At 41.8% G+C, this 11,844-nt stretch overlaps 1 protein-coding gene across 1 annotated transcript; it reads right to left on the bottom strand.

The window, feature by feature from the left end:
* On the bottom strand, positions 1–11,844 carry b3galnt2 (beta-1,3-N-acetylgalactosaminyltransferase 2). The gene is made up of 12 exons (XM_086093192.1): positions 11,557–11,844; positions 11,032–11,158; positions 10,660–10,760; positions 5,701–5,900; positions 5,527–5,622; positions 5,353–5,463; positions 5,192–5,270; positions 4,641–4,824; positions 2,474–2,599; positions 2,192–2,351; positions 2,061–2,117; positions 1–687 (listed from the first exon to the last, which is right to left on the bottom strand). The coding sequence occupies exons 1-12, from the start codon at positions 11,666–11,668 to the stop codon at positions 550–552; spliced, it is 1,491 nt and encodes a 496-aa protein (XP_085949318.1). The 5' UTR covers positions 11,669–11,844; the 3' UTR covers positions 1–549.

The following is an 11,844-nucleotide window of genomic DNA, read 5'->3' as shown; positions in this document are numbered from 1 at the left end:
TTCCTTTTTAGATCCAAAAATGGACTTCAGTAGCAAAATGGAGCATCTGCTGACAGTGGACCTTTCACAGTTGTTGAGCTGGAACGCAAACAAAATGACACCAAATAAACGGAGACCCAACAAGAATATAAATGTGCATCTTCGCCCAAAGTACACGAGAAACAGTTTCATCTCTTTGACATTTTCTTTATGTCCTGTAAAGGAGTCAAGTTCCAAAAGTTTGGGTCGCAAATTGTACAATGATATGTAGACGTAGAATCGATGTTGCTGTTACAAATACAATAAGGCAACGTCACTACCTTGTACGATGACAACTGGGTGGCAGGACAGAAATGACAGGAGGAAAGCAAAGAAAAGCCATCATCTTCTCATTCCTTAAAAAAAGTCTGTGTCAAATATCAGAAATGATCATTCTTCAAAACACTCAATGAAACATTACAGTGTCAACTTTAAAACACCTGAATCCCAATCGAAGGTACGACGAAAGCGCAGAAGCGAGCAGTAAATGTCACACGTTTGCAGTGCTGCATGCGGAGTGTGACCCAGACCTTATTGTCCCCAGGGACATCCGCAGGGGTCACCGCACGTCCTCTTCCTGTCCCACAGGGCACGCAGCTCCTCTGCCGTGTGCTGAGGGGACGACAGCATGTCCAGGTAGCATTCTTTCTCACACAGCCAGCTGGGGTCCTGGCCAGGAGAGGAGCTGTGTTAACACGGCCCGTCGCCAACTGTTTATTTTTGCTCGGTGAACGCGCCGCAAACAAGCTTCCATGTTGCGGAGATGGAACAACACAATGACAGGCTGCGTGTGTTTAGGCGGCAAACATCAGGACTTGTTTGCATGTCTGCATGACATTACCTCCACCAAGGAGGGGGGGGTGTTTTCAAAGCCCTTTATTTGTTCTAGCGTTATTCAAAGACAAAAACAAAACAATTGTCACTAAACTTTGTGGTGGGTCATGGGCCAAGGACGAAACTATTAAATATGTGTACTTTTTATGATAGGGAATTTTGCCCTATTTTCCTCAATTTCTACATGAATAATCAATGCGGACGCTGAGTATTTTTGAAGGTGTACAATTCAGTGCAGATCCAAATTTGGATTGTTGTCTGCGCTCCACTGAGTGGCATTCGAGTAATTACATCCCCCCCAAGGATGTAATCCTCTGGTCATGTGCACTTAAATGCTAACAAACCCAATTTGGTTGCATTTTGTGCACTGCTAGATAATCATAATTACATTCTGGACATGATTCAGAAAATAAATCGGTATATAGGGATTACATTTATTTTCAAATTGCCTTCCTCTACTCTCTTTATACAGTCGAGCTCAGAGGAAATGTTTGAATGCAAAATACATTTCCATGACCTAATCTGTCTAATTTACAATGAATGAAAAATACAGTATGTATTGTCCACTTCATATTTTGTGTTCTCATGAGAGGATTATCTGGTGTGAACTCATGAAAGTGAGCAGTGTTGGGCAGTAACTAGTTACTAGTAATGTATTACTGTAACTTAGATACTTCATACAATAACTAATACTCTAAGGCATTACTTTTTTAAATCCAGTAACTGAGTTATAGTTACAATATGGTGCGTTAGTCAGTTACTTGATCCATTTAATTTATTAACTTAATTGTGTGACATGTGTGAGGATAAGCGGTTGAGAATCAACTACTGTACTGTACAACTTCCTGTTTACAATGGAACGAAGAAGATGCATTGTGGGCTGGTATCGGATTCGGCAGTCATGGAGAGTCGAGGCGAGCGCAAGACGAGTTTTTCGACGTGGAAATACGCTCATTACTTTACTTTAGTTGAGCATAAAAGAACAGTGTATGTTCTTTAAAAAAAAAAAAAATAACTTAAGTTACTTTTAATTGTAACATATTACTTTTTTGTTTAAGTAATCATCAGAGTAATTTAGTAACTTTTAAAATGAAGTAACTAGTAACTGTAACTAGTTACTATTTTTTTTTTAGTAACGAGCACAAACTGAAAGTGACGAGCTGACCTTCGCTAGCTTCCAATTTATAACTTATTGCAGCAGACTTTACCTGATACTTCTGTGGTCCCACGGCTGCCATCCATATGCCCATGCTTACATCTTCTCCCTATGACGACACATTTACTAGCTCACCTTTCATACGCGAGTTCCAGCAACGTGTTTGGCGCTCAACGGGGCTACCTGGTAAGCCTTGAGACTCTCTGCATTACTGGCCAGCCACTGCACCAGGTCACGTGACACCACATAGCCAGATCCGCACGCAAAGGCCGGGTAGGCGGGACTGGCATACTCGAGCTCTTGCCACTTTCCGATGCGATCCACCGCCCAGCTTTGTCGGAAACTGGGTCAAGATGGCGTGTTAGCACAAAACCGCATTTCACGTTCACCCATCAATGATCTTTGGCGATTGAGCACAAAACACAGCACGAAGCGGTGCCGAGCATGTCACAAGTCTGTACTTACTTTCCCCACCAGAAATGGCTGCGCTGGAGAGCCTTGTGCTCGATCTTCATTAATACCGAGTCCACATCGATGTAACAATCGTCATCAGTCTTCAGGAGCAGACTGAAGTCAATATTCCCCACAGACCTGTCGAATTGGGAATTAGTGTATTTACAAGTGGATGTATTTTGAATAATAGTGGAACTATAAAAAAAGAAAAAAACATTGCACACAGATGCTTAAAACATTAGGCTAGAGCCCAAAGTGTGCCTTGTCAATACAAATGCGATGGTATCGAGGAAAAAGATAAGAGCCAGTAGATTTATAGATAATCTCTTTTAGTCCCACAGTAGGGAAACTTGAGATGATGATTCAGGACACGCAAGGGGGAACTGGAACTAACATGCAGAATTGCGTCCTTCTGAAGGCTTCATAGTAGAGCGTGACATTAAGTTTGAAAATCTCAGTCAATGCCCAAAAGGCAAAAATTTGCACAAAAACTTTCAAGGAACAAATAGGTAGGCATATTGATTTGACGACATTTCAGCAAACCGTGACAGAGGATTAATTACATTTTGGTGTGTTTTTTTGGCGGTGGCTTGTTTGGGTTACATTTGCCTAATTCAACCACAAGCGTAAAATAAAAATGAAAGAACGTTCTGACATAAAGGAATTTCGAGCTTTTGACCTTACTGCTTGTAGTACTATGGCTAAGTCCATCGCACTGGTCACTCATCTATCCATTTTCTACAATCCATTTTCATTACATTGGTCTGCACCAAAAAAAACAAAGAATGACAAATATATTCATAGATCAGTTTTTCGCACTGAAGTAAGCAGTACCATTCATTTAGCCCTCATATGCTCCACTTTTGTGTTACACTCTATGCGCTAATCTTTTTTTTTGGGGGGGGGGGGGGGCAGCAGCCACACAGCTTAAAGGGAACACAGCACACCGCTAACTTTTAGCTAGGTTCCAAGAACAAAACCTGAACTGCCAAGGGATTCATAGAGTACAATGAGAGAAGATTTCACCTCACTTTGCTGCAAGGATATTTGGAGGTTTTTTTTGTTTTCAATCACTTTTCCTCACAGCCAGTGGCTTTTAAACAAGTGAACGTTTATCAAGAGCTTTCAAGGACCAACTAAAGGTAAGCTTATCCTCTACTGGTTGGAGACCACAATATAATCTGTCATATGCATCCTAGACTTTCCAAGGTTGAGTTGGTAGCTTAGTCATCGTTTAGTGGGCAAGCATTTTCAGTTTAAATTGCAGATACTTGCATTGCAAATTTTTTGGGGACAAAATAACAGACATTCCATTATTGATATTAGGGATGTTCAATATCACTTTTTTTTAACAATACGAGTACTCTGCATTTGAGTTGTCACCGATACAAAATAGCAAATCCAATACCACTGGTACTTCCTGAATTCCTATTCATTGTTATTCTTATTTTTTAAATGTCAAAATAACTTTAAAAAAAAAAAACAGGAGCATATAGAGAAAAAATATTTAGATCCAAAACTGCCCCAGAAAATTTTTTGGGCAACTTTTTTTTATTTTTTTTTAATACAGACCAGTGTTAGGTTGTTGGTGAGCTGGAGCCTATTTCAGCAGACATTGGACAAAAGACAAAGCACACCCTGGACTGGCCTCCAGCACACAGGGGCACATAGAAAAATAACCATTCACACCGTATTGGAAAATAATCACATGTAAATGAAAGAGTAAAAATTGCATTGCTGCCAGTGGGATGTAGGAAATCTTTATGTGCAGCATTTGGGAAAGATTGTTTTTAAATCTTTACAAATCAAGACAGAGCTACGTGTAGGACAATCAATTTCTGTTTAAAACATCACAGTGGTTAGGAACACAGGGTGACAAGTGATATGATGCAATTAGTGCATCTTTGTGGCAGATGCAATTCCTGTAGCAGAAGTTATATTTGGATTAAATGAATAGCCTAACAAGCTGCACATTTCTATCTTTGATTGATTAGGCCCCAATGTGCGCGTGTTTAGCTTATGTCTGGATAATTGATGACACATAGTCACACTGATTGCAAGTATGTCTCTGACAGTGTGACGCTTGTGAGGCAATGACACACTTTCATTTTAGATGGCTGATTTCCTTGGAGGACCCGGGTAATTTGGAGACGGAAAGAGTCATTAGCACTTGGCGTACCATTTGTAGAACTGAAGCAGTTTGGAAGGCACGTTCCTGTAAGTGTCCACCACGTCTACGAACACCATGTCGCCGTGCCTTAGGCTCTCTTGCTTCAAGGCGGCGTCCTCCTGCCTCAGCCCCGAGGCGTGGCGCTCCATCCTGGCTGGGCGGCCCCGCAGCTGCTCAGACAGACTGTTCCTGTCTGGCGGCACATAGCAAGGTAGAGAGGGCTTGGGTGGTACAGTACAATTTCAAAAGGCGGCATTTCTGACTAAATTAGGGCTTTTTAAACAAAGTTGATGCCTGCTGGAGAGAGAAAACAAATAGAACAGTGAAGCGAATTGCTTGTTTTGTTGCAAGGTATTATTTAACTGCACATCTAAAATAGTTTCCCCCAAAGTAGCTCGAATCGGTTTGGAGCACAACTCAAATGTGGAATCAATAATAGAGCACAACAAGATGAGAGGTGGGTGAGAAGGTAAGCGCCCTGCGGCTGAAAGGACAGAATCTCTTCACCTGCCTGAGAAAACAAGGTTTTGAAATGTTAACACTGGGGAATTGGGACCAACCGTAAATGGTAAAGGTGAATCCTCCAGCCAAACCAGGAAATCCAAGAGCACTTCTGTGGGGCAGTATGCCTTCTGCAATCTGTAGTTTCAAAAAACAACAAGCGGGACGTTTATCTTATCTCACCTTTTCATCTCTAACCCTACCTGACTGTTTTACTTACAGAGGAGAACTTGAGTACGCCTCCTCCATCATTGAGCTGCGCACAGGATGAGTTGACCGTGGTCAGTACGTCCGAGTCTGAGCTCTCCCATACTAGCGTCCCCTCAAACCCCTGGATAACAAACGCACTTTGTTTTCTCTCATGGCCTGTGTTGCTAAAAATGTCATAACATACCTTGGGCAAGATGAACTGCTCCACTGGTTTGTACCATATTCCGCTTACGAGGGTCCCTGTGCTGATGGTGCTGAAGCGAGCCGTTACGATCGCCTCCTGCAAAAAAGACGAAGCTGCTCATTAGGAGGCTATTTTCACCTGTAGGTTGTAAATGGAGCAGCAAAAAGAAGCGACCTCCTGATCCAACTGCAGGAGCTTCACAGTCACATTGCTCTTCAGCTCAGGCCGGCTGCTTCGGGGGAAAACCCCCAGCCTGGTGATCACCACCGGGTGGAGCACCTCAAAATCCAGGGCAACAGCCGACACGTCAGAGGGGACGAGCACCGCGGGGTCGGGCACCATCACAATTTCGTTCTCAGCATCCTGTCCTGCCGCTGAGTCAGCGAACACAGAAAACACTACGTGAGCGTTATTACAATGCCAACATACTGACCTCCCCTCTTTTTTTATATTTTTTTTAAGGAAATCCCAAGTGACAGAAGAAGACAGAATGCCCCTGGTAAAGAGATTTCACTGTGAAAAATTCAGACTCAAATTGCGTGGGGATGTCGTTAATGCTGAATAGTAAAAAGAGTCACATTGATATACCGGAGATCAATTAAAAGATTGAGGTTATTAATGGGAAGCGGGCTATTGTTATGTTGAGTTGAACAAATGTAGTTAAGTGTTGAATAAAAGTAAAAGATGTGCGTGCGCCTGTGTGTGCACAATGACAGGATGGATTTTCTTTGCGTCCTTTTGGACATCCTGGTCACTTTTTAATCAGAATATCACAGGAGGATCATTTGCCATATCCAAAAAGGCCACATTGGAAAAAAAAAATAGTAACAGGACATGAAAACATTCCCCAAACTAAGAAACTAAGTATTTATTTACGTATTGTCTGAATTTAACAAGTGTCAAAATTGCGACAGAAATGTAAACACAAGAGTCGCTGCCATATATTAATAGGCTAATATCATTAAATATTTGCTTGAAATTTTTCTTGATGAGGGAACAAACTCCCAAAAAAGGAAATTTGTGTCTTGAGTTCTTTCTCACAAACAAATGCCTTACACTATCACTGACTTTGCTATTGTTTAAAATATAACTTGACAACATCCTTAAAATAATGCAGGTAGTATATTCAGCTTGAAATATAGTGTTATTTTCCTAAAAAATATTATTTTTCTTCTAATTCTGTAACTTTCTTCTTGCAATATTTTAACTTTATTATTGAAGCACCTTTGTTTCTTTTCAGCATGACCCTATCCAAGTAGAATGAATAAAATATTTATCTAAAAAGGCAGATGTGATTTCAAGGACATAACAAAGAAGAAACATAAAGTGCTGTTTGAAAATATAAAACGCACCAGTAGATGATTGTGCAGACTTGTAAAAAAAAAAAAAAAAAAAAAAAAAAAAAACGAAAAAAAAAACGGAAAAAAAAAAAGGCCATAAAAGTCAACAGCACAGTGTTAGATAAAAACATCATTGTGTAAGGCTAAAAACTGAATTTTGTTTTTCAGCTGCTTCAAACACTTGCTAAACTTCAGATTTATTTTTTCGTTTTAAGTGCTTTAAGCAGTGTTTCTCAATTATTTTTTTGGTCTGTACCCCAGGAAAAAAAAAAATCACGCCCCCAGTATAAATTGTATCATTTGTCTATAAAATGGTTCCAAGTACACTTCTGCAGAGGAGCCAATACTCATTGTGCAATCTGACAATGAGTGTCCCTGCCACCTACTGTAGTGGATGTGAAATTACACTTTATTCCAGTAGGGGCAACAAAACAAACAGGTCACACATGCCCCCACCGACATCACACTGCGCACACTCCCTATTTGAGAAGGACTACTTCAAAGTCATAGAAATGAGAAATATGTTTTACACTAACGTGTGCCTGAATAGTTTGCGACTTGGGTGCAAAACTCTGCCAGAGATTGTCACATCGACAAAAGAAGTGGTGTGGTGCATTGTTGAGGATCCACACAAAGGAAGCAGACCTTGGGAAGATAGACGCTCAGCAAATATTGCTGCTGTACTCAGTCCTGAATATAATAATTTAAAGCCTTCTGTATATTTGTCACATCCATAGCTGACAACACGACACCGGGTATTCACAATTTAATTGAAACACAGTTACAGTGTATGTTTCTGTTGATCTTGATAAATGCCAGTTATTGCTTCGAACAAGTGGTTTCCAAGAAAAGTCATGGGTGGTCAGACAGGGCACAATTACAGAGGAGCTTCTTGACATTTGCAGCACACAGATAGGATCTGCGGCAAAAACCTGAAAGAGACTTTTATGACCGTGATTGAGAAGGCAATTTACAGTTATCAAAACTAGCTGCAAAAGGCACAAACAGTGTGATGGGATCCATAATTGGCCTTGCAGGAATGTGTCAAGATGACTGTTTTCCCAAATTTCGCTTTGACAGACCAGAGCTGAAAATGATTGCAAGAATGATTGCTGACTTCTTCAGTGTCCCGCTGAGTAAAGCAAGGAACAAAATAACTCCATCCATCGTTTTTAGATATTCGCGGGTGCCAACGCCAGCTCTGAAATATTCATTCAGCTTGATATTTTGTTTTGTGATCAATTATCTACAAAATGTTTATTATGCACAATACCAAGTGGGATTATTGCGTGTGCACATGTTAGCATGGTGATGGAATTATGTCACAAAGCAGCTAATCACTAAAGTTTGGTCTGAGTAACATAACATGCAAATGTTTTCTAGTTGATTATGACTATATATTAATTTATTCAATTAATGTGCAAAATGAAAAGGACAGAAAATTAACTTGTGCGTGCACCCCCCCCCCCCTCTAAAATTGTTCAAAGGTAACTCCTGTTGTTTAACACCTCCATTAGTTGTTCTGCATGCTATTAACCCCGAGTTTATCACAGGCTTGCAGGAATAGCATTAGTGCTAATTAAAATTCCCATAAATAGCTATATGAGTTTTAGTAATAGACAGAAAATGGTGACCACCATATATATATATATATTTGTGGTTATGCCAGGGAGAATACTTTCTTTTTTTTTGGGCCAGTGTAACTTTACCTGACAGCAGTGGGTGGTGGAGGGAGGGAGGAGGATGACCTTCCCAATCTCACAGCAGGCGTATAATTTGGATAAGTGAGCTTGGGGTGAACCAATTATTTTTGCCAGCCTGTTTTGATGTACGGGAGAGTTTTTTTGGGGTGGTGAGGGAGTTATACCAGCATAAAATGCTAAAGGGGAGAATTAATTTAATAACAAGCCTCAAACCAGGGTTGTCCTTGCCGATATTAAAATCCTTGAGTTGCCTTAGCAGGTCCTGGAAAAGCACAATTGGGTGTTACTGAAGCTCAGGTTGCTTCGACAGCGGCCTTCAATTCGGTATTGGGTTTAGTGTTTCACAGCTTCCTCCTGGCAGTACCCCATAAATTCTCAGCGGGGTTGAGGTCAGGTGCCAAGTTCTGCTGGTATATGACATTAGCATCTCCATAAAGCTTGTCAGTAGAAGGAAGCAGTAAGTGCCCGAAAATTTCTTGTGTTGTTCAGAAAACAGGGTGGACCAACACCTGTAGACGACATGGCAGCCCAACTCTCACTGACAGAGGAAACTTTCCACATGACATGTAGCAATTTAAGATCACGTTCCCCTCTACTCTTCCTCCAGAATCTGGGTCCTTGAATCCCAGATGCAAAATTTACTTTCACACCTGAAAATAGGACTTTGGACCACTGAGCCATAGTCCATTTTCTTTTCTCCCTGAAGCAGGTTGCGTGCTCCTAACATCGGCTCTGTTTCAAGAGTGGCTTGACACCAAGAATGCAGCATATAGCCAAATTCTTCAAGTCGATATGTCAATGCACAGTGGCTTATGATACACGGACTCCTGCTTCAGTACATTCCTTAAGAAGTTCCATAACATACATTTAATGGGAAGGTCAACCCAAATATTTTCTTTACTATAATATGTATGCGGCCCCACTATTCAAAACATCATTCTGATTAATATTGTGGTTGTGGAATATGACTGAAGCAGCAAAATACACCAGTTTTTTTTTCCATATTAGGGGCGGCCATCTTGTCACTTGCTGTCGACTGAAAGTGACATCACAGTTGTTTTTGGATTTTAGGTCATGCGACGTTCTGAAGCTGAGCCGTGATTGGTCGTTACCTGAGCAATTGTGATGTCATTTTCAGTCGACAGCAAGTGACAAAATGGCCGCCCCCTGAGATGGATAAAAACAGGTGGATTTTGCTGCTTAACTCACATTCAACAAACACAATATTAATTAGACTGCCGTGTTTAGACTGGTGTGGCGTAAGTATTACTGCAATTAAAATGTTGGGCCGACTTCCCTTTTAAGTATTGTATATTAAATGATGGGCACATTTAATTTGCAGGCTATCTAAAAGTTTGGGCTCTCCAAACTTTACCTTGATGCTAAGTGGCTGAAAAAACATTAATGCCGTCTCTCTGCCCCAGCAACGCAACTCCAGCAAGTCGGCTAATTATATGACCAACATCCTTGTGATTAATGCAGCACAAACCGACATCTTCAATCAGCTTTTATTAGTCTGCTTACTGATCTAAGATATTAAGCCAAATATTGAACTGGATTTACAAGCCGAGCAATGTCCTTTACTCTTGTGCTTCGGAGCATCAAAGCATAGAATCGAATGGCATTTCACGATATTATCACAGCTGGGGAAGAGGCTTGGACAAATGAGACGTCTCTGCCGTGACCCATAAGGCCGACAAAGCCTACTCTGATGAGCCGTAATTATGTTTTCATGACGCTAAGTAGCGGTGCGCCTCAGTGAAGCTGAGGGACATAAACAATTACCTTCCAACTGATGTTGAGCCTGTTCAATGACTATATTTCACAAGATGTGTTCTAGTGCAACCAAAGCGTAAGCGGTGACATTGACTGTGGATTTCATTCTTTGACCATGGAGAAGAAAACTAAAGTGTCCTTGAGCTGCAAGCGAGGTGGAATAAAATATGTTTTACCTCTATTCAGAATTTGCTTCTTTCGACTCAAGTCACCGCTCAATACTGACAATTGGTCGTGCAAACAATAGATTGCACCCTGAGCACCTAGGGTATTTAAAGCTTACACATTTGAGTAACATGGAATGTTTCTGCTACCTGGCTGGGTGATGTTGAGTAGGGAGCAGGAGTAAGGATCTTCTCTGTCCTCCTCTGGGATTGGGCATCCATGTTTGCCCACGATAAACTTCACCCCCACTCTGAAAACAAGAACATTCAATTATTTTCCTAAATCTTTTCCATCAATCCACTCCCAGTGACCATGGTTACTAAAAGGTTGCTGCAAGGGTCACCGTGCCGCATCTGTGATCTTGGTTTCAGAGAGTAACGGATGTGGACAATATTGCCCACTAGTCAGGTAAAGAAAATAAGTTTGGTTATTTGTTGCCAGCTGCTGCAGGTGTTGTTTTCACTTTCATTATACTACCCAAGAGAAAATAAAAACACAAGTTGGAGCTGGACCTTGCTGACCTGTGCTTGAAGTGAGGGTGCTTGTGCAAGTAGCCCAGCCAGGTGTCCCTTATGGCTTGTCGCAGTTTGTAATGCTGTCTGGCTGATAGAACTCCCACCAGAACTTCATAGGACGGTACCACCCCATCTGCATTGGACACAGAACATCGAGCATGAGCAGTGTGCGTACAGCGGAGAAACTATAAATCAACAGACAGAATTCTGAGTGCAAATTTCCAAGTCTGTCATGATTTGACATGAAGCGACAGGATGAGAGAGAGAGAGATGCTGCAACGCAACGCCCCATATCGCTCAGCTGTCACAATTTTTGCAACTTAAAACAACCCACTAGGATGTGAGCTTATGTACTTAACTGTATATTATAGCATAGGCGCAAAATGAATTTCCCTTAATAACGACACAAACCAACAACAACAACAACCGACGAAGCGAGTCGGCAAGAGCAAAGTTAGCCAAGCGCGTGCCTGCGCCCAAAAAGTTGCCGGGCTCAAGGGGTTGAAACCCCGCCGCCGAGCGTCAAAGTACCCGAGTGTGTGTCGTCGTCTTCCAGCGGCGTGGAGCACCGTTGTTGAGCCGACCACAAGTGCACCAGTACGGCGAGAGCACAGGGCAGAAGAACCAGCGCTAGCCTCCGCATGGACGGAACGCTTCATTCACCCGAAGTAGCGTCGAGCCGGAGGGGAGAAGAAGAGGCTTTTCCCAGGCGGCACTGGTCGCACTGAAGCCCGTTCGGAATGGGAGCTTCATTTGAGTTCCGCAGCTCTCTCTCGAAATACTTCTCAGCACCGCCTCATGTCCGCCTCTGCTGCTGAG

Source organism: Leptonotus elevatus, chromosome 13, assembly GCF_054856555.1.
Source record: "Leptonotus elevatus isolate MCC_2025b chromosome 13, RoL_Lele_1.0, whole genome shotgun sequence".
NCBI classification, from domain to species: Eukaryota; Metazoa; Chordata; class Actinopteri; order Syngnathiformes; family Syngnathidae; genus Leptonotus; species Leptonotus elevatus.
Note: the sequence above shows the minus strand (reverse complement) of the source record. Positions and strands in the feature narration are given on the sequence as shown.